This window comes from Rhododendron vialii, chromosome 12a (assembly GCF_030253575.1).
Source record: "Rhododendron vialii isolate Sample 1 chromosome 12a, ASM3025357v1".
Lineage (NCBI taxonomy): Eukaryota > Viridiplantae > Streptophyta > Magnoliopsida > Ericales > Ericaceae > Rhododendron > Rhododendron vialii.
The window spans coordinates 30,144,617-30,171,356 of NC_080568.1; the positions used below are offsets into that span (position 1 = coordinate 30,144,617).

The 26,740-nt window shown below is 40.5% G+C and overlaps 2 protein-coding genes, 2 non-coding genes and 1 pseudogene across 6 annotated transcripts; 3 read left to right on the forward strand and 2 right to left on the reverse strand.

Moving 5' to 3' along the window:
• Positions 1-2,587: 2,587 nt before the first annotated feature.
• LOC131312222 (U6 spliceosomal RNA) lies at positions 2,588-2,690 on the forward strand. The gene has a single exon (XR_009195792.1). It is a non-coding gene; the product is annotated as a U6 spliceosomal RNA (small nuclear RNA).
• A 1,762-nt stretch (positions 2,691-4,452) lies between these two features.
• LOC131312224 (U6 spliceosomal RNA) lies at positions 4,453-4,555 on the forward strand. Its single transcript, XR_009195793.1, has one exon. It is a non-coding gene; the product is annotated as a U6 spliceosomal RNA (small nuclear RNA).
• A 105-nt stretch (positions 4,556-4,660) lies between these two features.
• LOC131310937 (protein GAMETE CELL DEFECTIVE 1, mitochondrial) lies at positions 4,661-18,824 on the forward strand. 3 transcript variants are annotated; one of them, XM_058338213.1, is made up of 4 exons: positions 4,661-4,732; positions 16,063-16,776; positions 18,108-18,297; positions 18,378-18,824. In XM_058338213.1, the coding sequence occupies exons 2-4, from the start codon at positions 16,085-16,087 to the stop codon at positions 18,594-18,596; spliced, it is 1,101 nt and encodes a 366-aa protein (XP_058194196.1). In that variant the 5' UTR covers positions 4,661-4,732; positions 16,063-16,084; the 3' UTR covers positions 18,597-18,824. The 3 variants fall into 3 exon arrangements, with proteins under 3 accessions (XP_058194196.1, XP_058194194.1, XP_058194195.1); XM_058338211.1 differs by lacking the exon at positions 4,661-4,732 and adding an exon at positions 14,783-15,067; XM_058338212.1 differs by lacking the exon at positions 4,661-4,732 and adding an exon at positions 14,783-15,018.
• Positions 5,455-9,080, reverse strand: LOC131310935 (malate synthase, glyoxysomal). The gene is made up of 4 exons (XM_058338210.1): positions 8,595-9,080; positions 7,603-7,928; positions 6,804-7,134; positions 5,455-6,112 (listed from the first exon to the last, which is right to left on the reverse strand). Exons 1-4 carry the CDS (start codon positions 8,982-8,984, stop codon positions 5,456-5,458), a joined length of 1,704 nt encoding a protein of 567 aa, XP_058194193.1. The 5' UTR covers positions 8,985-9,080; the 3' UTR covers position 5,455.
• Positions 18,825-20,067: 1,243 nt separating the features above from the next.
• The window catches only part of LOC131311924 (mitochondrial pyruvate carrier 1-like), a 45,518-nt pseudogene continuing 38,845 nt past the window's right edge, over positions 20,068-26,740 (reverse strand).

Below are 26,740 nucleotides of genomic sequence, written 5' to 3' on the forward strand. Positions count from 1 at the left end.
ACGGACCCCAAGCACGATGCATCAAAATAGAGCAAAGAGCATACCCTCAAAGAAAGTACCCTCTCACTCCAAAAATCAAATGCCGCTAGGTGTGTAGATTGTTCTTGACCAAGAGGAACAGAGGAACAGAGAGAAACATGATTAAGTGGAATTTGTTTTCGAGTTCCCGTTCACCATGCACGTTGATCTATTAGGTATAGATCGTGTTTGGCAATGATAAACGACAAATCTCGTACTCCTTCCGTCTCTAAATGTTTGACACTTTTAGGAGTTCTAACTTTTAAAGAAGAAATATTATTGTATTGTGAAAAAACCAAGTGTCACCCTTCTAGTGTATTTTGAATAGTACTTGAAATTTTGAATTTGAAATTTTGCGCTCAAAAGACATGGGTAACATGAGAAGTTTACCATATTTTGCTTTTAACTTTTCAAAATAAACAAATATATGGGACAACAAAAAACATGAAAGTGTCAAACATTTAGGGACGAAGGGAGTACTATTTAGTATGAGACCAGAGAATAACATTTTAGCAAATTTGGGTGAAACTTGTAAATCACCAATAATAAAGGATTTGTATATGGTCAATATCTCATGGAGGAACCCCCCAAAAAGGTTGTTATTTAAGTACCATGGAGGTGTTTGAAATATATATCCCTAATTTGCATGCCCAAGAACTCGTAAATCAGAATCATATCTCTTGGGCATGGGTGAGCTACGCCAACCGGTAGTAATGGTTTCGGCGGATGAGTATTCACCTTGAGGAAACAAGAGTAAAAAAATTTGATTCCTTAATTAAACCGAAATTGTAGATAGAATAATCATGGGTCGTAATGCAATTGGTGAATGCAACTTTAAGTCAGCTTGGAATGCGCTATGAGAAGCAAGCGAGCGAGCTATGAGAAGCAAGCGAGCGAGCAAACGAAAATTCAAAAAAAGACGAACAAAAATACAGTTATATATGAAAATTTAGGAGAACCATGCCCCGAATGATATCCTTTCCTGGGGTTTCACCATGTAAAGGAAAATCTGCTAGTAATGTTGCTGTGGTTAAATTGATCTTCTTTGATAGTAGTACTATATACTACACATGTATCATTTTTCCCTATTGGGGGTGATATTCTTGGAGGTTTCTGGTGTTGTTGGAATGGTGGAAGGTGATAATCTTTACGGGAGGTGGGGGAGGTTTGATTAGAGACAGCAATGGCCTTTGGATCGTATGGGTTTCGCTAGCAACATCGATCGGGAAAGTTTCTATCATTACAGCGGGAGCTTTGGGCCGTAAGCAATGGCTTAAGATTAGCATGGGAACAGGGGAGTAACAAATCTTGACGTCGAAATTGATGCATTGCTTGCTCTCCAGATAGTTCGATCAGGAGCAAGAAAACAACCATCACCCGCGCGTTATTTCAACTGATTTTCGATCGCAGGCTGCTATCGGACAAGTTCCGGTCCAAGTCCATCGGCCATGTGTTTCGGGAGGCTAATAGATGCGCGGATGTCCTTCACAAATTCGTCTCTCTGTCTTTTTCTAGAATTTCAGTTCGAGTTAAAATACCCATGACTGTTTATTTCTTAGTTTACGCAATCTATTTCCACCAACAGAAAGTAATTGTAGTAGACAACAATAGATCTGGAGTTGAAATTGGTGAGCTTATTTATTACTACTAGGTGGTTCCCTAGCAGTTACGGAGTAGTATTTGGCTGAAAAGATAAATTGAAAATAGAGGCATTCAAGCCCAGAACATGATGGGTAATAAGGTCTCCCAACAAAAGTTTCAGCTTTGTGTTTTTTCTGAAAAGAGAAAAAAATTACTCCTACAAAAAAGAGCCATGCCAACTGCCAAGGCTTTAAACGAGCTTTATCGAGCTCGAGCTTTGATTGTTTACTAAATAAATCAAAAATTTGAGTTCAAGCCTTAGATAAATTGAGCTTAATCATTTACTGAACGAGCTTCTTTAATAGAGCCGAGCCTCCCCTAACGTACCGAACTTTTGTTGATTCATTTACTAAATGAACCGAAAACTTAAGCTTTGAGCTGAGCGTTAACGAGCCGAACTCTCGAGCTGTTCGGTTCGTTTACAACCCTTGTACAAAGTCCACAACAACAGGTATACTTTTGGCAGCCTAAACCTTGAAAAGTCATGATAAATCCAACGGTTCTAATTGGCTAGATCATGTACTCCATATACATCTATAAATTATTCCAACATTCGCCCAGATGATGTAGGATAATAGGTAAAAAAAAATGCATTGATATCTGAAAAAAATGTATTGATATTTGTGAAAGTAAATTAATATTCGTGAAATATGCATTGATATCTGAATTTATTTAGAATTATGTTCGTATTATCCTCCGCCTAGTGGGCGAATATTAGCAAAACCATTTTTGGATTTACCCATCATATCTCTGTCTAAAGTTTCTTAAACCCTCCGGAAATAAGTTCCAGATATAGGGCAGAATAGGCCTGTTGTCTGTCTTTTGATGTGACGAAACTGTAACTTTGGTTTGGTTTGGTTTCGTCCCACATCGACTAGTTGTCAGAAACTAACGCCGTTTAAGTAACGAAGCGATGGAAAGAAAGTTTGTCCCTTCGGGGACATCCGATAAAATTGGAACGATACAGAGAAGATTAGCATGGCCCCTGCGCAAGGATGACACGCACAAATCGAGAAATGGTCCAAATTTTTTTGACCGTTTTACCCACGGTTCTGGGCAGTTGAATTACCGGGATACCCTTGAATTCCTCTCCTTTCCCGCAAATAGCCCTTTTGGCGTGTGCATCGGTTCCTCTTCTCTTCTCTCAGCTCGAATCGAAATCTACGGTTTCAGAAAGGTGGTTCTCTGTGGTATGAATTAACGCAGGTACATTACTTGCTTGTACTCTCGCCAGTGATTGCAAATTAGTCGAAGCCATTTGAATTTTAAGTTCAGATTAATCTTCAATATTCAGCTATCTACGTACAAAATTGTAGTCAGCTCAGAATAAGCTATGAGAATCAAGCGAGCGAGCAAACGAAAATTCAAAACAAGACGAACAAAAATACAATTATGAAAATTTAGAAGAAACATTGAGCCCCTGAATGATATCATTCCCTGGGGTTTCATCATGTAAAAGGAAAATCTGCCAGTAATGTTGTGGTTAAATTGATCTTCTTTGATACTACGACGTCTCATGTTTTGGTAATATTCTCAACAAAAGATGAAATTTTATTAAAAATGCAAAAAGGGGAAGGAGATTTAACATAAAGTTGAATGATACATCTCGAGAGCAAAGCCCAAGCCACCCAAAGGTCCACAAGGGTCCAAAATAATAAAATACTAAAGCTCAATCCAACACCCAAATAAAACAGATAAAAGCCCAAACACTTTAACCCGGTCCACTTAAACCCTAACCACTTCAATCTCCACGGCCGCAAAAACCACCGAAAAACAAGCCTCGCCGTTAAGCTAAGTCGGCCTCTTCTAGATGTAGAGACCGGCGGCGAAAACCGGCCTACGACAATGAAAATCAAAGCAACGGTTGAGCTTTAGAGAGCTCGCGAGCTGCTTGGTTCGTTTACAACCCTAATACATAGTCCACAACAACAGGTATACTTTTGGCAGCCTAAAACCTTGAGACCCCGTTCGTTTTGAGATTTTGGATTTAGATTTATAAATAGTGAGTGTAAAGAGAAATAGAGTAATCTCTATTATAAAACAGAAGGGTGAGGGGACAAGTTGTTGGAACGGTTTAGATTCATTTGATCCAAAGGCTGTAGTGCATTCTCCCACTTTTCAGTTAAGTGCCTATGGTTTTCACTTAAATCACACAACTGCCATTCCCTTCCAATCGGAATGCGTAGTGCCGTAAGCACGGGCTAACACTAGTAATTGAAAATATGGGTAATGATTGGAGAGAGATAGAGAGAAAAATGAGAGTAATAATTAGAGAAAAATAAAAAAATAATTAGAATCTAAAATCCAAAACTCTTAAACGAATGGATTCTGAAAATTCAAGGTAAATCCAACGGTTCTAATTGGATAGATCAAGTACTCCATATACCTACATGTACTATTTTTTGTATGGTTTATTCTAACATTTGTCCAAGTGGTATAGAATAATAGATAAAAAAAATACATTGATATTCGAAAAAATGTATTAATAATTGTGAAAATATATTAATATTCGTAAAATATACATTGATATTCGAACTTATTTGAAATTATATGCGTATTATCTTCTACCATGGAGACGGAGATTAGCATCTCTCTGTCTAAAGTTTCTAAACCCTCCAGAAATAGGTCCCAGTCCCAGATATAGGGCAGAATAGGCCTGTCTGTCTGTCTCTCGGACTCTCTGTGTGACGCAACTGTAACTTTGTTTCCTTGGTTTGGTTTGTTTTCGTCCCACATCGACTAGTTGTCAGAAACTAACACCGTTTAAGTAACGAAGCGATGGAGGGGAAGTTCGTCCCTTCGGGGACATCCGATAAAATTGGAACGATACAGAGAAGATTAGCATGGCCCCTGCGCAAGGATGACACGCACAAATCGGGAAATGGTCCAAATTTTTTTGACCATTTTGCCCACGGTTCTGGGCAGTTGAATTACCGGGATACCCTCGAATTCCTCTCCGTTCCCGCAAATATCCCTCGCTGCGGATGCACCTGTTCCTCTCCTCTTCTCTCAGCTCGAATATCGAAATCTAGGGTTTCAGAAAGGTGGTTCTCTGTGCTCTGAATTAACGCAGGTACATTACTTGCTTTTACTCTCGCCAGTGATTGCAAATTAGTCGAAGCCATTTGAATTTTACGTTCAGATCAATCTTCACGATTCTGCTATATACGCACAGAATTGTAGTTTGAAGAGCTTTCACTTCGTTGTTGTTGTTGTTGTTGTTGTTTTAAGACTCTTTGAAATCAATTTCTTAGGGTTACGATGTCCGATTGTACAATACTCCTGATCGGGAAATACTCGAATGTCGGAGATTTGTTTGTGGGATTAGTGATGGAAATTTGATGGTTAACTAAGAAAAAGCATGTTAATCAGAAGAAATTTCACGTTTTGGTATCTGGTACCCCAATTCCATGCTATTGGTTTCTTCCTGCACCTATACGGTAAGAATGTGAAATGTTTTGTTAGCCTGAACAATTCGGAAGATAGCTTAGACCCATTCACTTTCGCCTCATAGTTCACTGTTAACACTGCCTGAGGTTTTGGTAATACTACCGAAGGTCCGAAACCAACATGTCTTACCATTCACCTGCTGAACATTGTTTGAAACTAGAACCCCAAATTCCATCTGATACATAGCCAAGTTGGAACATTACCCGAAACGGCTCCAAAATGACCCAGTATTATTACATTATTTAGCAACAGCAGTTGGCAGGACTCACAAAGCAGACACAAAATCACACCCACTACAGATAACGCTAGCGAAAGCAGTCGAAAACGGATGATCGTAGCAATTTGTTTAGAGCCTGGATGATCCCCTGGGACGGTGAATGACGATATGGTTGTAGGCATCTAGGGTCAGAAAATCATCCAGCGTCGGTGTTGTGCATTGCCGAGTGAAGATCTTACTAGCCTCCTTGTACATACCTTTCTTGAACTTCTCTTTCCCGACTTCCTTTTCAATCCTAGCCATCTCTTCTTCAACAACTCTCCCAAATAGATCCAAGTTCACCTTCACTCCAAACCCGTCTCCATCTAGCTCAACTCCGTATTTCAACCACTGCCAGTTCTGAACTCTGCTAATCTCAGCAGTAGCTGCGTCCTCCATGAGGTTGTAAAGTGGGACCGACCCGGTACCGGTGAGCCACGCTGCCAAGTACTGGATCCCAACTCGGGTGTTGAGCCGGAGTCCTTCCATGGTTCGGACCCCCCTAGGTATCTGTAAGAGGTCTTCTTCAGTTATGGTTGATGCATCTTCTCGTTTCATTGTGTGGATTTGGTGGGCAGAGTTGCCCATGTTGTTGTTGAAGACTTCCATGATGGGTGGAATTAGCCCGGGGTGGGCTGACCAAGTTCCGTCGTGCCCTGCCCTTACCTCTCTCAGCTTATCCTTTTTCACCAGTTCCATTGCCGCCTCGTTTGCTCCTGGATCATCTCTAATTGGGATTTGAGCTGCCTGTTAAAGGGGCAAGTATTTGATTCTGCTCATGCAGTAGTAGCATTTCTAAGTATACAAACTTTGTATTTCATCTTTTATAAACCAAAAGATTGACTCTATACAAACTACGGAATTTTTCTTGCTAAAATGAGTTGGCTATATGATTACATTCATGCAGAACCCGTTTCTAAGTGTCATTACTGCATCTGCATGATGCTTAGTGACTAGTGAGTAAAAGGAGTGACAAAGCTGTTAGCTTGTTTACCGTTTTTCCTAAAGTGGGCCAATTCAAACCAAATGTTTAGTGAGTAAAAGGAATCCTGCTATATTTTTACGATGTCTCCACACAAGCTAATTGTCTGCAAAAACCGAAAAGGGTTCTCTATACATACTTCATCGTTTAAGAACATCATTCATTATTCCCAACTCCTATACTTATCAAAATTATACCAACTCCTATGCTCTTATAATCACAAATTTACTCCAATGATGCAAATCAAGTGACCTATCTAGCTATAGCTTGTGGGCATTCAAGCTAGCTAGGTAATCTAATTCAAAATTTTCATAGATCCATTACATTCATGTGCATTTGTACTCTAATTTTCATATACTTATTGTTTTGGTAAGTATCATATGCATATTGTTAGCCTGTTAGGTAAGCATATATACATTTGCAAGAATGTACTATAAATTAATAAGGAAAACATACCATGCCTCCCATGGCGTGAACACCACGCCTGTGGCAAGTCCTGATGAGGAGATCAGAGTACCTCCTCATGAAGTGTTGAGACATGCCAACTTGAACTCTGTCCGGTAGAAGGCGGTCAGGGTGAGCCTGGAAAGTCTTGACGTAGCTGAATATGTAGTCCCATCTACCACAGTTCAAACCAACAGAGTGATCCCTTAGCTCATATAGGATTTCATCCATCTGGAAGACGGCTGGAAGTGTTTCGATCAGAACAGTGGCTCTGATGCTCCCCCTCTCTATTCCAGCCATTCTCTCTGCCTTCTCAAAGACATTGTTCCATATTCTTGCTTCCCTGCCAAAACTCAGTGCTTATAATAAAACTCCGTTGTAGCAACACACAGACACAGGTACCAACAGTGGTTCTGAAGAACTATTGTAGGTTGTGTTTTGATCTTGTATTTCCATCAGGATTTGTATAGAGAAAGGAAAAGAGAGGGAAACAATGTCTACAGGCCTAATCAATATTTCCCCTCATTCCCCTTCTCTTATTTTAGTTCCACAGATATCCACAATTCAATGTGCTCCTTAACCTACCAAGAACACTTGACCGCATTCGGGTAGATGTAGATTTCAAATGTATTGTGGTTAAGGAGAATTCCTCAAATTTAGGTTTTAAGACTTACACTTGGATTTTGACGTTGAGTTTGAAACTTCATAATCATGGATTTGAAATCACTACATAATGGAAGCGATTTTGGAAAGGGTTATAGTTATACACCCAATCCATCTTGTACACAATAGTAAATTAGGTTATTCTTACCTTGAGTGTTCCATCTTAGGGAGATAGAAGAAAGGTCCGAAACCTCCACCCTGAGTCCGTCTGAAAGCTGCATAGTTGTGGTAGAAATAGAGGCCAAAGTCCACAAGACAACCAGTTGCCGGCTCACCGTCGATGAATATATGAGCCTCAGGCAAATGCCAACCCCTCGGGCGGACAAAAAGCTTTGCAGTCTGATCATTGAGCTTGTAGACCCTGTTTCTGGCCTGGTCATGGAAGCTTATGGTCCCATCTACAGCATCCTTTAGGTTTACTTGACCTCTCATAAGGTTCTCCCAACTTGGTGAAAGTGCATCTTCAAAGTCAGCCTACGTTTAAACAAACACCATTAGAGCCATTATTTTGTGTGTTTTTGTCTCAATGGATTCATTTACCTAGGTAAGAAAAACCATGATTTCACTGTTCTTTCGTTGGATAAAGCAACAAGATTTTGAAGAGGGATGCGCTCATTTGTATAGTTCGGAGCATCAATGCAACATGCTCCGGTAGTGTTTGGTAACGATGTTCAAGTTTGATTTGGTTATGTTATAAATTGATCTTGACTTAGTTTTTATCGAGCCACAAGCTCAAACTCGAATGGCTTGATCCGTTTGCCAGTCCTACCTCAGGATCAACAAGATCATGGTCACGTATAAGCAGAACTAATTTGCCTCCACCTGGTTTCATGGGGTAAGAAAGACGATCATTACAATTTACATGTATAATTAGAAGAGATTAAATTCTTTTCACTGGCGGTGGAAACGGTGGGTTTTCACTGCACTGTTTCCACCGCAGCGTATCGTAGACTCCACCATGCGTTTGTTGTTATAATCTGAACCATTCATCTCATAGGGCCCATAGTGTAGTATATAAGGAACCAAATAATCTTTTTTCTATGGCCTACTCAATAAATACAATATGTGCATGAGGCTCATGCAGTGTCCAAATAAATCTTCGGACACAAAATATTCATAAACACTAATTAAAAAACTAACCATGAAAACTTTAGCTCCAGAGTTCAACGCATTGATGATCATCTTCCGTTCCACCGGGCCTGTAATCTCCACCCTCCGGTCAGCCACCGCTGGTGGGACCGCCGCGCAAGTCCACTCCCCCTCCCTCACGTACCTCGTTGCGGGATCAAACCCCGGCAAGCCCCCTCTGTTATACCTCATCTTAGCCTCTTTCCTGCACTCCATTGCATACTTGATATGGTTCCTGAACTCCCTCTGTAATTCAGCAACAAACAGCAAAGCATCCTTGGTTAGAATCTTGGCGAATTCTTCGTCGTTTCGGCCCCGAATGTCAACCCCCTCAGGAAGGTCATAGCCTCCGGCGATCTTCCTCGCCGCCGGTGAAGTGTAGCCGTTGATGCCAAGACCCATGATGTTTTTTTTTGGTTCTTTGGATTTGGATGATAGATTACAAAGTAGGTTGATGTGTTTTGAATGGTCTTTCTGGGGAGCATGAGGGTGGTGAAACATATATAGAAAGGACCAAGGTTGGAGCCTAAGGGAAAATGATTCCATGGTGCATGTCTCACACATATCTCATTTTGAGCATGTGTGTTTTCTCACATGTGGGTGTTTGGATGTCCTTGTAAATCTAAAACGGGGAGGCTAGTGGCCCGCAATAATAGAAAAAAGTTAACAGTCCTCATCCATGGTGCATTACCCATCAGTGACACAGAGATGATTGATACGACAAAATGTGATTCAATTCAATATTTATCGATATCAAATCAACGTAATATTATACATGCATGATCTAGTTAACGGGTCATACGATACAAACGGGTAGAGTTGGGTTCACTTAATCCTCGCAGCAGCCGCCTTGGGCACTACAAACGCCTAGTTTTTTCTCTAAAGCAGTAGAATTTAGTGAATGCAGAGGACTCTCTACTGAGAACAAAAGAACTTTATCTAATCTGCGGTTAAAGTTCAACCACCTTTAAAACTGATGAACAAAATTGCAGGCAAGGCCCAGTAACTAGTGTGAGCATTATACACCAGTTATGTTCTCCAAAATGTGATCTTGGTGCACTGGGTGACATGGTATGGCAGCAACACTGAATACTTTTGCCAAGGGGGGATTGGATAGGAATTGGTTGTGTTTATCTAATATGGGCTGCATGCATTGAGAGAGGGGTGGCAGTGGATTTATGTGCGTCAGATGATAATATTAATGTTTGACGGTGTGGGTGTCTGTTTTTTTCTTGATGAGTGGGAGAGAGGATTGAATTTTGATTTTCAATTTGTTGTGTTTCCTTTGGTTTTTGGGCCAGCTGCCTTGGGAAGTGTGTTGGATTTCTGTTACAGATAATGGCAACCAAGTTGGGCCACTCTCGGAGGGCTGCAAATGAGTCGAGTCAAGCAAAGTTTTGTCGAGTTCGAGCTTGGTTCGTTTAGTTGGTCCACTCTTGGAGGGCTGCAAATGAACCGAGCCAAGCCGAGCTTTGTCGAGCTCGAGCTTGGTTTGTTTACTAAATGGACCAAAAACTTGAGCTTGAGTTCAACTTGAGCCTTAACGAGCCGAACCTTTAATGAGCCGAGCTTAGTTATTTACTAAACGAGCCTCTTTAATCGAGCCAAGCCTCTCTTAATAAGTTGAACTTTTGTCGAATGAGTCGATCCGAGCTCATGAACTGCTCGATTCATTTACAACTCTACTCTTGGCCTTGTGCTGGATTTTTTTGACATGGAAGAAATGTTACTAGCTGTTAGTGGTATTTGACCATTGGTCTTGTGCATGAGATATATGGTGCCTTCCAACTTGGCCACCCCAGTTGCCCTTGTGCTGGACTTGTTTATGGCATTCCTCCACAGCTTCCACTTCCATTACAGCATACATTAATGGGCCGTTTGTCAACCGGATTAATTTTGAGTGGATATATGAGTGAAAATAGGATTAAAAAGGAGGATACGTATAAGGAAAATATGTTGTAGATTGTTTGTTTGAGTAATTTGTACTACAAAATTGGATATGAATATTCTTGTTTGCTTTGGGTATGATATGAGTAGGTGGATATAGAACTAAAAGGAATGTGAAACTTTTGTAATCACAAAGCCGTATACACTAATAAAGATAGGCGGGGAGCTGGTGTTATTATATGCAGAGACATATTTACAATCCGGAAATATTATATCTCCTTGTACATTTGATCCGGATGACAAACATCGGATGTAAGTAGTTCGCATATATACTCTCACAAAAATTTCATGAAACGGTCGTTGTAAACTTGTAATAACAAAAGATTGAGACCTGATTTGGTTTAAAACAAAAGAACCGCAGAAAACCAATTTAAAGAGATCATTTCATTAATCTATTACTTAGTAGGTATTTGATTGAAATAATACTTGTCTTGCTTTAGAATTTCTGGCATAGAAATTTTGGATTAAAAAAATTTAACAGTTCTATCAAGTGTTAATATCTATTCAATTGAGATGGTTTTTCCAGGAATGATTATAAGATTCAAGTCTTAGAAAACGAAGGACTCTAATAATTAAAGTATTGTTCACCCTATTTTTTGAATGAGTGAACAAAATATCTTTAGGTTTGTCTGTGACTCTGTGGTTGTGCGTACATAAGCATGCGAAAGCGTCTTCTGAACAATTGATATTCGCGAGAGCAAGCATTGAAACTGAAAGCAGAGAATCCTACCGAAAGAATTATGTGACTAAACTGACCAACAATTCGTCATGCTTCTCGCGGACTTCATTGGCGTGTGGTGCCATGATGTGCTTCGTTGTGAAAAAAACAGGTGAAAATTGGAAGGGGTACCACAGAATAGGCTCGACTTGAGAAGATGCCTTGTGTGAACACCAAAAAATCTCTTAAAATATAACTCCGGCCATAATTGCATTTGAAAACATTCGATGCACATTAGTCTGCATGTATCGAACGGCTCCGAACGCAGTTGTGTCTGTAGTTTGTTTTAAAGTTTTGTTGGTTGAAGTTTTAAAGTTTTGTTGGTTGCATTACTCATTCAAACACACAAAGTGCTCATAGATGTGAAAACAAACACCAAGTACCACCACAAAACGAATCGAAACCTTTGGAGTACATGCACAAGACCTAGACGGAGCTAGTTTTTTGGTTTCATCCAACATGCCTTGAACTCCGTCTCGGTCTCATTTTCTCCAGTAAACACGACGGCTTGGAACGTCTAAGAGGGTCGGTCTCCTCCTTGCCTGGCCTCAAAGGTAGTATACAGCAGCGTGCAACAAGTCTCGTAGGCTGCCTTGACGACCTTCACAAACTCGAATTCGTCATTCTCATTTCCCATTGTCCTCGTTGTAACGGTTAATTGCAAACTTTGAACAGCGTTCGACAATCTCCATAGCCTCGGTGCTCTCCTTTAACTACGAGTCCGGGAGTCGCTGGAATATGCCATGCCCATATAGGTGTGGGGGAACACCAACGTCGAACCCCCCGGTCTTCTCTTTCTCCTTTTCGAACCCCCCGGCCTTCTCTTGCTCCTTCTCATATCTCAGACGCTCTTCTTTGGTCATTTCGTCTTCCCAATGATCAAATCCGCGAAAGCTATCAGCAATAATAGTATCGTCATCTTCGTTTAGAGAATCCGAATCAGACGTGGATCCTCTGTCCTAGTCCCCCTGTCCTACTTTCCTGTCCTAGTGCTAGAAAGATGACACCTGTCCACAACACTAAAAACTCAAAGACTAAGCTACACCGAATCCCCCCTTCTCATCCCCTAACTTCGACCAATTGGTTCACAGGTCTGAAAAGCTTAACGGAGCGACCACCACTCAGATTCACTAATGTCGACCCACATTTCACCTACCATCAACGTCCACCATTAACGTTCACCTGCTACCATCAACGCCGACCATCGCCAAATTTGATATCAAAATGGGTGAAATCTGCTACAAAATTTGGTATTGGGTGAAATCGACGTTGGAAATATAGCTGCCAACGACCACCAAAAGAAAATTTGTTTGTAACTATGTTCTTCGTATTCACTTGTTTTATAGCTTAGATTGTTCTATTAAATTTCTGCCTTAGATACTCAATTGACAGTTCGTTCTCTATTTCTGGAGAGTTTGGCTATTAGGATTATGTTTCAATTTCTTGATAAGGGTTCTTTTCTCCAACTGTGGTCTGGGTTGATAAGAGAAAGGACGTGGTGGTGGTGGTAGAGGAACAGAGGAAAGGAAGGAGATGGGGAATTAAGCAGGGAGGTGGAGAATTTGGGGGGAGAAAAACAGGAATTCATTCGGCAGAGAGAGAGAGAGAGGAGAGATTCGGTGTAGCTTAGTCTATGCATTTTTGGTGTTGTGGACAGGTGTCATCTTTCTAACACTAGGACAGGGGGACGTAGGATAGAGGATCCGCGTCCGTCACAACCATATCTGTCTCCTTATTGCCTCCTTTTGGTATTCTGGTTTGATCCAACACGACTTGAACTCCGTCTCGGTCTCGTTTACTCCGTGTTTACTCCGTCAAACACGACAGCTTGGAACGTCTCAGGGGGTTTGGTCTCCTCCTTGCTTGGCCTCAAATGTAACATACAGCAGCGTGCAACAAGTCTCGTAGGCTGCCTTGACGACCTTCACAAACTCGAAGCCATTTCCATTGTCCTCGTTGTAACAGTTAATCGCAAACTTTGAACAACGTTCGACAATCTCCAGAGCCTCAATGCCCTCCTTTAACTTCGAGTCCAAGAGTGGCTGGATTATGCCATGCCCATATAGGTTGGGGGGAACGTTGACGTCGAACCCCCCGGTCATCTCTTTCTCCTTTTCGTATTCCAGACGCTCTTCGGTCATTTCGTGATCATTGCCAATGACCGCAAGCATATCAGTATCCTTGAACTCGAGTTCGTATTCGTCTTCCCGAAAATCGAATGCGCGAATGCCATCAGCAATGTCATCTTCGTGAAGTGAACATAAATCAGCCACAGCCATATATCTATCTCCTTAATTGCCTCCTTTTGTTTTTTTTGTTGGAGAGATAGAAGTTATAGCTAGGCAGTGCCGGCACCAAGGTACAAGGGTTTTTCATTTTTGAAGCTCTCAATTTCTAGGGTTTTTTCTGTTCGTGGCCAATCTTATGGAGTATATTATTATTGACTTATCCCATTTTCTAAAATGTTTGAAAGAATTCTTTAAATTAAGAAATCCATGATTTGTGGGATAATTTTTTTTCAAACATGGAAAGCACTTCAATGAATTGCGGGAAATGTAATTCGATATTTGGTATGAGTATATCCGGTCTAAAAAAATTGTGTTCAATTTATAAATTTAGTAGTGTGGTATCACAAGAAGGAAAAAAATTGCTAATAAAAGTTCTTGATCGATATTCAGCGTCCAAAAATTGGGTTTCCCCAGTAAGATGAGATAAATTGCTCTGTTGGTTTGTTCAAATTATAAATTCGATGTAATCTACATATGTAAAGCAAGAAGAGTAAACCACTAGATCAACCGTGAAATGGAAAAAAGCGAAACAATGTACTAGTATTATTATTATTATTATTATTATTATTATTTTTTAATTTTTTGAAAATAGGTAATTCATTCATTCATATCCGAAGGTAAATATTACATCGCAATATACAGGAATGTACCAAATTACCTAAACCCGAAACACTAGTTACTGCACAAAGCACACCAAGCTAGCTACAGACTCAAGGATACCAAACGGAATCCCAGATGTACTAATATTATTGATTGTGTGTAAAACTACTATACTTGGAAAAACAACTAATGCTCCTAAATGCATATGTAATTTGTTGCTAAAAATACAATAAATTTTTCAAATTTGCGCGGGATCCTTGCTACGTATTATGGGTTATTTGAGACAAGACTTTAAGACCAATGTGTTGTTTGATCATTTTTATTTTTTTTGCACACACGGTAAATTTGAGGAATCAAATAAAATGATCGTTTTAAATCACGAAATTTACACTATACAACACACCCCTAGGATAGAGTATATTAACGAATGGCAAAAAAAAAAAACTGACTTGCCCAAAAAAATACTCACCAACTGCGCCCCTTTTCCCTGATCATAAAATCGACGCAAGGCCCAAAAGGAAAGGCTGGGCAGATTGAATTGGGCTTGTAAGTATTGGGCCTAAGCTTTCACTATTGGGCTTGTACGAGTTGGGCTTCATGCCCACGAGACTATCAAGTTCAACCCGTTCCTTTCCATGTTTCAATGAAGCCCCCTTTTCCTCCAAAGCTACTTCTCTCTCTCTCTCTCTCTCTCTCTCTCTCTCTCTCTCCCCAACCGTTCGTCGAGCATAAATGCATAATACGACAGCTAAGCTGAATCAAGAGCACGTTGATTTGGGGAGTTTGTATCAGTTTTTAAGTTTTTGTCGATCAAAGAGAGTGAATTAGGGTTTAGGGTTTAAAGTCAGCAGCTGTTGCAGGGTCTTGATTTCTTTTATTTCAGGTATAATTTCTCAGCAGCTGTTGCAGGGTCTTGATTTCTTTTATTTCAGGTATAATTTCTCAATCTTACTATTTACAACTTACGCGTACGTTTGCCCAATTTATATAGCTCGCTATCTGTCGTTTATTCCTTGTTAGGGTTGGACTCTTCTAATTCTCATGTCAATAAGATATTTGGGAAAAGAGAATTCGTTTATTTTCTTAGATAAAATTGTATTCATACTGAACCTTAGATGATTCCGGGCAGAATATGGAATCTTATATCTGTATAGTGACTGCATTAAACTTGTCGAATCCCCCAATCGATTAAAGTCGGCTACGTGAATCTGTTCTCTCCATCGAGCTTTGTCGAGGGCATTGTGTTCTGTGATGTCCGACAAACCTTACTCAAGTTCAACCGTCCGCCTCAGGGACTTCAAACCTTTGGGAGTGTCCGTGTTATGTAGTTGCAATGTCTGAATATGCTAAGCTTGAAAAAATGGGGCACTCAACGAAAATCTTGGTTCGTCTCCTCATCTTGACAAATTGGGGTAATCTTTGAGCTCGAACAAAACATAGAAGCAATTAGTAAAATATTGGTTTCCATGCTTCTTTTCTTTTCAATTTCCGTCGACCAAATATTGTAGTTCTACTTTGTAGGTTGAAATAATGGTACGTACTGCGCAATTCTAGGACAAGGGGGCAACAGAGCTTTGATAATGTGATTCAGCGGAGCACTATATATGATACTCTAGCCACAGTGATTTACACAAATTTCCATGTTTCCCCAACACAGCAGCTTTATGTGGCTTTCAGTTTTTGTTTTCATTTCCTTCATTTCTCAGCACTAAACCACCTTTGCACCCCACCCAAGTTTGGATGTACTAAACTTTGCGAAACTGACTTATAGACTAACTGATTTACAGAATTTCCATGTTTCCCCACCACAGCAGCATTATATGGGTTTAGTTTTCATCTTCATGTCTCAACACTAAAACACTTCTGCTCCCAAATTATATTTCTCACTGAGAGCTCATAATTTAATTTCCAATGATAATGTTCACAGGATATAGTGGCAAAGCAGAATTATGAACATGCGAATTTTGCAGCGTGTTATATCTCAAATTTCTGCTGCTCCAAGCACCAACACATTGAGAAATGAAACCAAGTCCTTGAATCCAAAGTTTTCTCTTAGTTCTCGAATTTTTTCGACCAAGTCTGATGGTGGTGGAGACAAAGAGGGTGGTGAGTCGGGGAAGCAAACTGGTGGAACTAAACCTTCTGCTGATGAGTTGGGTTGGGATGTTTCCTCTTCATGGTCAACGGGATTGACCAGGGAGCATTTTGATGGAGAGGTGGTTGGTCATCAGATTACCTCTCCCTCTCCTGGTGCTAAAGATAATATTCCCCCTCAGTTTCCATCCACAACTTCTCAAGAGATAGACCATTTAAAATTAATGGAAGCAGAGAACCGCAAGGCCAAAGCATTTGTCGATGGATGGGGCGAGAGGATGCGTGAAATGAGTGTATTGATGAAGCAGGTTAGAGAGCCTGGGGCAAGAGGCTCATATCTTAAGGATTCTGAGAAAGCAGAAATGTATCGGCTTCACAAGGAGAACCCAGAAATGTATACGGTTGAAAAGTTGGCTAAAGATTATAGGATTATGAGGCAGAGGGTGCATGCGATTTTGTGGCTCAAAGAGCTTGAAGAGGAAGAAGAGAAAAAGCTTGGGCATCCTCTGGATGACTCTGTCGAGCTCTTGCTCGACACTTGCCCTGAGTAAGCTATCAAACCAGTCATTTGTTTTGCATAAATTCTACTAGAGTTGGTTGCTATTTCACTTGGAAGCTTGCAACTGTATTCTTAGTAGTTACTTTAACGTGTTTGAAAAAGAGGACCAGAAGCATCTTAGAATTTGTGGAATTGCTGAACTTGAGGTTTAGGGACAGTTACGACGCTAATCGGCTATGTGAAGCCTAAACGTTTTACCATGGCTGCTGAATTGTCGCTTGCTCAATCAATTACTTGGTTGTCTTTTGTTAGTAAGTTTAAAGAAACTGTGTGCTTTGCTATTTGCGTTCTATTCTTGCTTTGTTGCTTGCTTTGTATTTTTTGCTTTGCCACTTGCTTTGTAGTGTTAGTTCTTGTTTAACTATGTGGTTGCTTTGTATTGTTGTTTGACGAAATTATGTGGCCACGTGCTTTGCTGCTTGCTTCATATTCTTGTAGATCTATGCATTTTCTAATAACTACATCATATTTGCGCTTGTCCATTCAAATACTGAAGTTTGTGGTATACAGATTATTGCCTTTTCTCCATTCCCCAAAGCTGATTGATTTGTGCAGTTTTATTGTTAATGCTCTGGACTATCCAGTTTGATTTTACTCTTGCAAAGTTTTATGGTGCTTTTATACCAGAGCTGGGCTTTCACATGTTATCATTTCTGTTCTATTGTCCATGATGTATGTTAGAATTTAGAATCTTGAACGGAGCCACTACTGCAAATGATTGGCAGCCTTTTGAACTGAGAACTACAGTACTACATAAAATATTACCATCTATCATCAAAGTGTTACTGTTTGCATACTTTTTGTTCAAAAACTTTTTTTAGGATGCTAACTAGGGCTTTCCTTGTTTTGCTGCTTTTGCATGTCATGCTAGCAACACTTATCATGGGAATGCAATTGCAGATTGTCATTCTTGCTATTGATGTGTGTACGCGAGTAATTAGTAAAGGGTAGAAATTGTGCATGCTTCATACAGGCAAATTATGTGTACCCGTACTTTCACAGCTATTGTGTGTGTGCACATGGATGTGTGTGCATGTGTGCGATGTGTGTGTTGTCCGTTCCCCTAGGTCCTAATATAATTTAATGTATGACCTTTTTTATCTATGCTGCATAAGGTGCTTGTATGCCATTCATTCTGTCCGCAATATCTGCTGAATGCAAAATTATAAGGGACTATTTTAGTTCCTTTTCTATGTTCTGAAATGAGATGGTTCTTCCTTTCGAAGAATAAACGGCTCTCTTAGCATTCTCTGGTCAGAATTGAAGAATTTAAAGTGTGATACAGCCTTTTTTGGTGTTTGACTTGTTTCTTTGTGCAGATTCTTCAATTCTCATGACAGAGAATTCCATGTCGCGTCTCTTCCCTACAAACCAAATTTTAAGGTAATGCCTGAGGGGTGGGATGGCACCACAAAGGACCCAGATGAAGTCCATTATGATATATCCATGAAGGAAGATGAAATGTTATATCAGGAGTTTGTGCAGAGGATGAATTTCAACAAGATGAAGGTAAGTCATTTAATTTCATCCGCCGCTAAATTATACTCCTCGAAAACCCTAGTGAGATCTCTTTTATTTTGCATGTGCAGATGGCAGGGATGGTGAAACACCACAAGCATAGCCGGAAGCGTCCCGATGAGGGCTGGAATATCACAGTGGAGAAACTGGGCCCGCGGGATAAGCGTGGAAATGGTGGTGGGTGGAGGTTCATTAGCGAGCCAGATGGTTCTAGCAGACCTCTGAATGAAACAGAGAAAATGTATGTGAAGCGAGAAACTCCACGCAGGCGACGCAAGATACTCCCATGATGTCATGAGATAGATTTCATAAACAGTACCTGGCGCTCTCAGGTCTTTTTTGATGTATTCTCTTGGTTCTTAAATGTTCACTCTGACAGATTTGAACTTTTGACCAACAAATGTATTCGCAAGATGAAATGCCGAAACGCAGAACTTAATTTTATCTGTTCCTGTCTTACTCGATACTGTTGCAGCGCCTACAGATGGTTTGAGTTAATTAGTTTGATTTGGATCGAAGCTCTCCTAAGCTGCAACAATGGCTGTTATTTTTCTTTAAATTTGTTTTCCCGCTGATCATTATAAATATGTTGATTCCATCTTTCTTCTATACACTCTTTGAATTGGCGTTATTAGCGAATAAATTTACTGAAAGAGTACAGTAGGTAGCATTTGACAGTACCATTGCATTATTAACAACAATATGGCAGCACTCATGGCTTACACACAGTGATTTGCTTGGTATCGTAACCTCGCAAAAAACCTTAAATGTCACATTAGATAAGTTGTTTCTGCAGGAACCCCCGTAAGAGTTGCCAAGCCCGATTATGGAAAAGAAGAGCAGCACCGAGTTGCCAAGCCCGATTATGGAAAAGAAGAGCAGCACCGAGTTATTGAGGTACCGGTTCTTCGTTCTTTTGCCCCAAGTACCTGTTCGTTATAAAGGCAAAGCCGCAAAGGTGTTAGAATCAATTAATGTGTTGTAGGCATAAGAGAATATGGAGTTGAAGAAGGACATGATTGTTCCAAATGAGAATCTAATTGCTGAAGCCAGGATGAACATAAGGAACAACAATTAGAAGAAATTCGGGGCAACTCAATACGAATACATAGGCTTCTTTTTAAGAAAGTGAAAGAACTGCTACAAGAACACAAAAACACGATAGAATTACTCTTATTGCTTTCGTCTATAGTAATATCAGAGCTTTCTCGCAAATCCATTGTCTATTTCTCTGGTTGATCATGATACGTTCAGGAGGGGAAAAAAAGTTGGGTTGTTATACTGTTGAATAACAAGCCGTCTCCACGCCATTTTTTGCCTTTTCCCTACCGAACATTGCACTTTCAAACCTATGACCAATCAGTAACAGCCGCCGCTCCAACACTGAGCTACGGAGTAACACAGCAGATAGATCTCATAGGGTTCAATTCCAGTTCGATTTCTTTATCTCTTAGTTTACAAATAAAGGATTTATCTGAACTGATACAAGATGTAATAGTTGCCCCCATGTTAGCAATCAACCTACTTGCCAAAACTTACCAATCAACTGGCGCAGTTTTTCGGATAAAAAAAAAAAAAAACTGGCGCAGTTTTTAACTACTACCACTGTCAAAAAAGTTTGGCATATAAGCGAGGTCTAGTTTGGTACATCGCCCTGGTGGTGCTACTCCCAGGCAGTGGAGGTTGAGCCCAGGTGGAATAAGGCTCGACTCCAATCCATATTACCACTCCTAAACCAAGAAAAAGGCGAAGATAAATAACTCACCCATTACCCTTAGCCCACCGAGAGAGTTGATAGAGCTGCACCGTCTCGTTGGAGCATGGCATGTTAGAAGCAGATAGTTGCGTGGTTGTACCATGATAATGCAAACCTCATGAACAGAGCAGAGAATACGCACATTTCTGCGACACACCGTAAACGTATAACCAGAATTGCGAAGAGGCAAAGATATTGCAACAAGGTCTGTAACTGTTAGTATGTTTTTTCATTGAAAAAAATTTGAGTAATCATTTCTAAAAGCATTACTGTTTTTTTTTTTATCTGCTTAAAGCATTACTGTTTTTTTCTAAAAGCATTATTATTGATCAAGACAGTCGAGGGAAAAGCAAAGGAATGACTGAAAAAATCAAACTTTGAGTTGTAGAGCATCTCCAATGGGAGATATCAATTCCTATATGGATATGTTAACGGTAACAATTGACACCAAAATTCAATCCAACCTAACAGCTTTTTTTGATGCCAAAATCTACGTGGCTTTGAAGGGAATGACAAAGTTGACAACCACCCTCCTCCATGCCAAATTTCAAAAAATGACCGTTTGGATTGATATAAGAATTGACATTAAGGGTTGGAGAGGGATAACTTGTTATCAAATAAAAAGAATTTGGCATAAGGGTTGGAAAGGAAGGCTTTAATGTCAAATTGGAGATGCCAAAATGTCACGTAAGCCTTCAAAAAACGTTTGACATCTCCAATATGAAGTCATGGGTTGGAGATGCTTTTAGAGAGATTTGTGCTAATGGAAAATTTTAGGCAATTGAAGGATGAAATCAGACCAACATCTCCAACCAAAGATGTCAAATCTGACATGGCATGCCAAATGGAAGCAATTCCAACCAAAATGTCAAATGCATGCGTGTCATTTGACATCCCCTCTCTCATGCCAAATTTGACATGTGATGTCGAAAAATTTCTTTCATTACTTTTCTCCGAAACCTTCTAAAATAAAAAATTTGGCATCCTCAAATTTGAAGCCAAGGTTGGACTTGGCATGCCATATCATATTTGATATTCAAACCCATCACGCTTCTATCCCTCTCTTCCCTGCCCCTTTCACAGATTACGCGGACCTTCTACAAACCACCATCCAAGGTACTGATATATATATATATATATATATCTCCCTCCTTTGTTCCTTTCTTGTTCCTTTTTGTTCTTAACTCGATAATTAGAGCAAGTAAGCCAAAGTCCACTGAATTGTATAAAACATATTTAAATATCCTTACCAAAGAAAACCAAAATGGTGCTGAAATCATTAAATAAAATAAACGGAGTCTACCTTTTGTTGATTCAGTCCTTGAACCCTTGGAACTCTATAAATTTAATGTATATCTGCTTTCTCCATTGCAAAAACGGATAAGAAAATGAAATTATTATTATTTTTTTGAATCATAACAACCTGAGTTAGAAAGTAGACTCAACAAACTTTTCAACGGTTCTAACCACGTTCAAATCGGAGTTCGGAAGTTTTTGTGGCAAGCCGCAAAGTTTAGCCTACTTTGCTAGTATTTGAAAGCTGCGCCTGGGGCGCGACACAATGCGCCTGAGCTGCACACAACAATGTCTAGCGCCCGAGGCGCTGTTTCTTCCGAAAAAGTAAAAATTGGCCTAGGAACAGCGAGTAGTGCAGAAGCTGCGCCTGGGGCGCGACACAATGCGCCTGAGCTGCACACAACAATGTCTAGCGCCCGAGGCGCTGTTTCTTCCGAAAAAGTAAAAATTGGCCTAGGAACAGCGAGTAGTGCAGTTCTAGGCCTAATGCGGGCGTGCCAGGACTGGATTGCAGTCCAAATTCGTATCAAGGCCTGGATGCCTCGTGCCAGGACTGGATTGCAATCCAAATTCGTGCTAAGGCCTGAATGCCTCAGATCTGACTTCGTATTGAGCGATTGCGTACGACCTAAGGGGTGAGACCGTATGTGGTTCGTGGTTTGCCTTGTCGGGATAAGGACTTAGTATTTCCTAATCGGTGTAAAAAATGGAAAGAAAAAGAAAACAGGACTGAACGATAAGGTAATTGAACTTCATTAACGGTTAACGAAGTTTAGGTACAATGAAATGAAAGGAAATAAAATCTAGGCTGGGCTAGATTGGGCTGAAAGATAAAATGCTTTGTGGGAAAGTAAAGATAATTGAAATGCAATTTAGATAAGCCGTGGGCTTGATGGTCGGGGACCGAAAGATAGAAGAAAACTAAAACATAAATTTGCATAAGCTGAGGGCTTGATGGTCGGGGACCTAAAGATAAAAGATAAAGGAAAAATAAATATGCATAAGCCGTGGGCTTGATGGTCGGGGACCTTTGCCAAGGCCTTCAACTCTGGTATTTATAGGCAGATGTTCCAGGCCTTGAGCTGCTTCCATAGGCCTTCATGCCTGGCTGCCAAGTGTCCTCCTTGTAAAGGCTTAGGCTTGAGCAGCTTCAAAATGCTCCAATGAGGGGTTGCTCCCTGAACAAAACGTGCCTTTTACTCCAAGAAAAGGGCAAAGGCCTAAAAAATCCTTCTTCTTTGTATAAAACTTTGAAAAATGGCAAAGAAAATTTCAGTTCCTGCAGTATCCAGGCCATTCCGGACCCCCCACAGCTGCAGACCAATACTTCACCAGGCCTTTCTTATCATTTTATTGGACCTTGCATAATTTGTGGGCCCTCTAAATCCTCTGAGGTTGATCTCTCACGGAAGAAGGATCCAGAAACTAAGGATCAACCAGACCTGGATGAGCTGCTTGTGAGCAGCTTGCTTAGGTCTGCATGAATCATTCACCAGCAGCTCCAAGGGCTGCATGTGCGCCACCTGTCTTTGGCCTTGCTTTATGCTAAAGGATGGGGTCCACTCAGACCTTGAGCTGCTTGTAAGTAGCTTACCCAGGTCTGCCCAGCAAGAACATTCTAGGCCTTTGAGCTGCTTGGGATGTCTCCATGCATGGCTGCCACGTGTCCTTGGTCTGGTTGAGCTGCTTGCGTGCATGGATGCTTGTAAAAAATGGATATTTGGGCCCACCAAGGCCAAAAAACGCAGGCCTGGTTGAGCTGCTTGTGAGCAGCTTGCTTCCCAAGCATGACTAGGCAGCTTATATGGCCTTTTTGACTTGGTCAGTTTTAGGCCTAAATAAACCTAAAAAACTGGGCCCAGACCTGAAAAATGAATCTTGGCCATATTGGGCTAGATAGGCCTGAAAAACTAGTCCGGGCTTTGATTAGTTGGGCGAAGGCCTGAAAATGGGCCTAGATTTGATAATCAATTTGGGCCTTGACTAATTAGGCCATGCCCCAAACATTAATGTGGCCTAATCAATTTTCAAACTCTTTCCTGCCTTTCCAAACTCAATTTGGCCTAGTTATGGCCACTTTAAATTCTTCCAAAGGCCCATTTCTGCAGGTGACTGATTCATAAGACTTCTCAAGGCCTGAAACTACTTCCAAGGCCATTCTTTTATTCTCTTTCTCATTTTGGTCAAAAATGGGTGTAAACAGGCGCATAAGAGAATACTTAGGTGCACATTACGCTTAAATTGACCTCACTTGCTCAACATTTGATTCACAGGCAGGGCTCCAAAAACAAAATAACTTGCCCCACACTTTGATTGATGATATTATATTAGTCACTGATTTGGTGGTAGGCGAGTTGACAAAGCAACTAAACCAAAATGCCTAGTTTTTCTCATGCAGTGATTGAGAGAGGTTATGTCCTTGGACAGAACCTCTACTCGTGCAGGATTTGTCCTAGGACAGAACCACTACTCGTGCCTGAGTGGGGCGGTATAAATTAGCAACACAATCTACTCAAATCCATCTCATCAAAGCCTTGTCTGCTCCATGCATATAGGGAACTAAGACAACCAATTGACTATCGTATCTATTCTGTCAATTAAGGTGCAATATTTACTAATGCCAATTATGAGCTAACAAATTTATGTATACATTATCCGAAGGAATATCATGCTCTCTGATGCTCTTGCCAGTACTCTCACGGCCTCCCTCCCCTCCTGCCACCTCCTCCTCCGGCCACCACCGACCACCACCACTCTTTCCCGCCTTCAAAATTAGCCTTCCTCATCGACTCCTCCAAATCCACGCCTCCCTCCTCCGCCACAACCTCCTTGAAAAGATGAGTAAAGCAAACCAAACTGAACAACCAAACTGAATCACACTAGGCCTTGTATTCCAGTCTGCTGCAGGAATCATTTTTTTCGTTCTTCTCTGAATCACACTACGACTTCTTATTCTTATTTTTATTCAATCTTCTTTGAATTCGTCATTCTTCTTATTTTGTTCAATCTGACTTTCCAAAGTCTTATGTTCTATCTCTTTACTAGAAAAATTAAATTTTCGAAGTATCAAGTGCTACCAGCCCTTTCTGAAAGCATTCATAGCTAATAGAAGTACAACGTACCCTTCACTTTCTTGTAAATTGACCTCACTACCATTACGCGTAAAAGAGAGATACTTCTCTCTTTTGTTCCTTTCTTGTCTTCTTTCTTTGTTTTTGTCCTTCTATGAATGTAATTTTCAAAAATGATTTTTTCCCGACTCCTTAAAGGTAAAATCATTGTTTGCTTTAAGGTGTAAATAAAATTGAATCAAAATTACTCGAGTTAGAAAGTAGATTCAATGAGCTTTTTAAAGGTTCTATCAACGTGCAAATTAGAGTTTGAAAGTGTCTGTGGCAAGCCGAGAAGTTTGGCCAACTTAATTTGCAGTTTGGATGATGCGCCCGGGGCGCGACTCAATGCGCCTGAGCCATATAACCCAACAATTTCTGGCACCAGAGGAGCATTGAACAACGCCTGAGGTGCATAAGAGAATTCTTAGAAGCACATTACACGTAAATTGCCCTCATCTTTCTACTCTTTACCACCATCATCATACCTACACTGCCAGTCTGCCACCATAACATAAATTAGTTGGTTTGGAGTCTCATCTTTCTCTTCGCTTGTTAGCATATTTGGTGCAACCGGAATAGCAATCTCTTCGAAATACAACCCAACTCAAGTTCAAACCTGCTAGCTCAAGTTGTGAAAACCATTTTAGCCAAATCCGAGGAATGGTATTTCAATGGTTTTCGGGACTGGGGGGGGGGGGGGGGGGGGGACGGCCGGGTGTATTTCATGATTTGGGCCTAAGCCGGGGGAATTACTTTTGGATTTTCTGTAGCAACACATAATTTTCCCATAATGTGTAACATTTTTAAAATCCAAACTTCTTAAGTTCAAAATTAGACTCAACAATATTTTCAATGGTTCTTACGATGAACAAATCGAACTTCAGGAGTGTTCGTGGCAAGCTTGCAAAGTTTGGCTTACTTTGCAGTTTTTTGGAAGATGCGCCCGGGACGCATACGCATGCGCCTGAGACGCATATGGAAACTATTTCTCGCGCCCGGGGAGCAATAAACTGCGCCTGAGACGCATCAGTGACCACTTGCATGTGTAAGAATCGCCCTTATTGTTATAGTACCTAAAATCCTAAGATCATTTTCAGCTCTCCACCATTTATCTAAATTTCTCGTGTTATGCAAGGAAAATATACGAAAAATCTCGAGACATTGCCATCTCTTCCTCCCTCTGCCCCAACCATGCCTCCTCTCATATTTCCCTCTCCTCCTCCTTCTTCACCACCACCACCACCACTAACACTACCTCACCACAGGGAATAATATTCAATCTCGCTATTTTATTTTATTTTGGTTGACAACTGCTATCACTACATAACTACCACCATCACTTCACCACTACTCAGGGCCGGCCCAAGGTATTTGGGTGCCCAAGGCCTATTCTAAGAATGGTGTCTTAAACGCTTGACAATTTTTACGGAAAAAAAAACAGTCAGAGAAAGCCAAAACTATAGTATTAAATTCACTTTGCCAATTGAGCATTTCCTCTGTCGATGTGGGACAAACAAGTTGCAAAACAAAGCCTATAATCCCACATTGCTAGTTAAAGGAAACAACGGAGACAAAGAATCTTTTATAAGTGTAAAGTCCTACTGCCTCAGTATCAATGCTCAAGAGACTGGGCCTTGCTTTTAAAACTTGGACTGAGCATTTTCTAAAAAGAGTCTTACCCAACCCAAATACTAAAAAAAATTGGGGTGCCCCAAAAATTGGGGATGCCCAAGGGGCCTTGTGAGCCTTGTGCCTGGGCCGGCTGTGCCGCTACTACCACCGCATTGCAAGATGAAGAGATTCCAGGAGTTCCATCCATGAAGATTCATTGAAAACTTTGGATGTCTCTCAAGCATGAGCGGCTAATCTTCCTCCTCAAGCTTTAGACAAAATCCTTGCAACTTACTTTGGCTTTCGTATTTTGTATAAGAAGTATTGAATGATTGGACTATTTTTGGATGTTTGACGCTATTGATATTCATCAAATGCATGGTTAATTTTTCTTATCTAGCATATGTGATTGATTTCAGTGATATCAAAATCATAGTTGTATAATAACTTTATTTGTGATTGCAATCGATCTAATATGGCAATTTAAGATGGGCTATGTCAATTTTTGAAGGAAATTAATTTTGGGCACTCCACTTTTGTAAGTAGGCACTGCCCTTTGTACATGAAGTTACTAGTAAGTTGCGGATCAAAAAAAAAAAGTTACTAGTAAGTTCACGTTAAAAGGAGAGTGTCTTCGTACAAAAATAGAGCACCAAAA

Coding starts and splice junctions, on each gene's coding strand:
- LOC131310935 (XM_058338210.1), bottom strand. CDS start 8,984: ATGGGTCTTGGCATCAACGGCTACACTTCACCGGCGGCGAGGAAGATC. Junction 7,135..7,602: donor CCTAAGATGGAACACTCAAG/GTAAGAATAACC, acceptor GAGTTTTGGCAG/GGAAGCAAGAATATGGAACA. Junction 6,113..6,803: donor TTCACGCCATGGGAGGCATG/GTATGTTTTCCT, acceptor CCCCTTTAACAG/GCAGCTCAAATCCCAATTAG.
- LOC131310937 (XM_058338213.1), top strand. CDS start 16,085: ATGAACATGCGAATTTTGCAGCGTGTTATATCTCAAATTTCTGCTGCT. Junction 16,777..18,107: donor TTGCTCGACACTTGCCCTGA/GTAAGCTATCAA, acceptor TTCTTTGTGCAG/ATTCTTCAATTCTCATGACA. Junction 18,298..18,377: donor TGAATTTCAACAAGATGAAG/GTAAGTCATTTA, acceptor TTGCATGTGCAG/ATGGCAGGGATGGTGAAACA.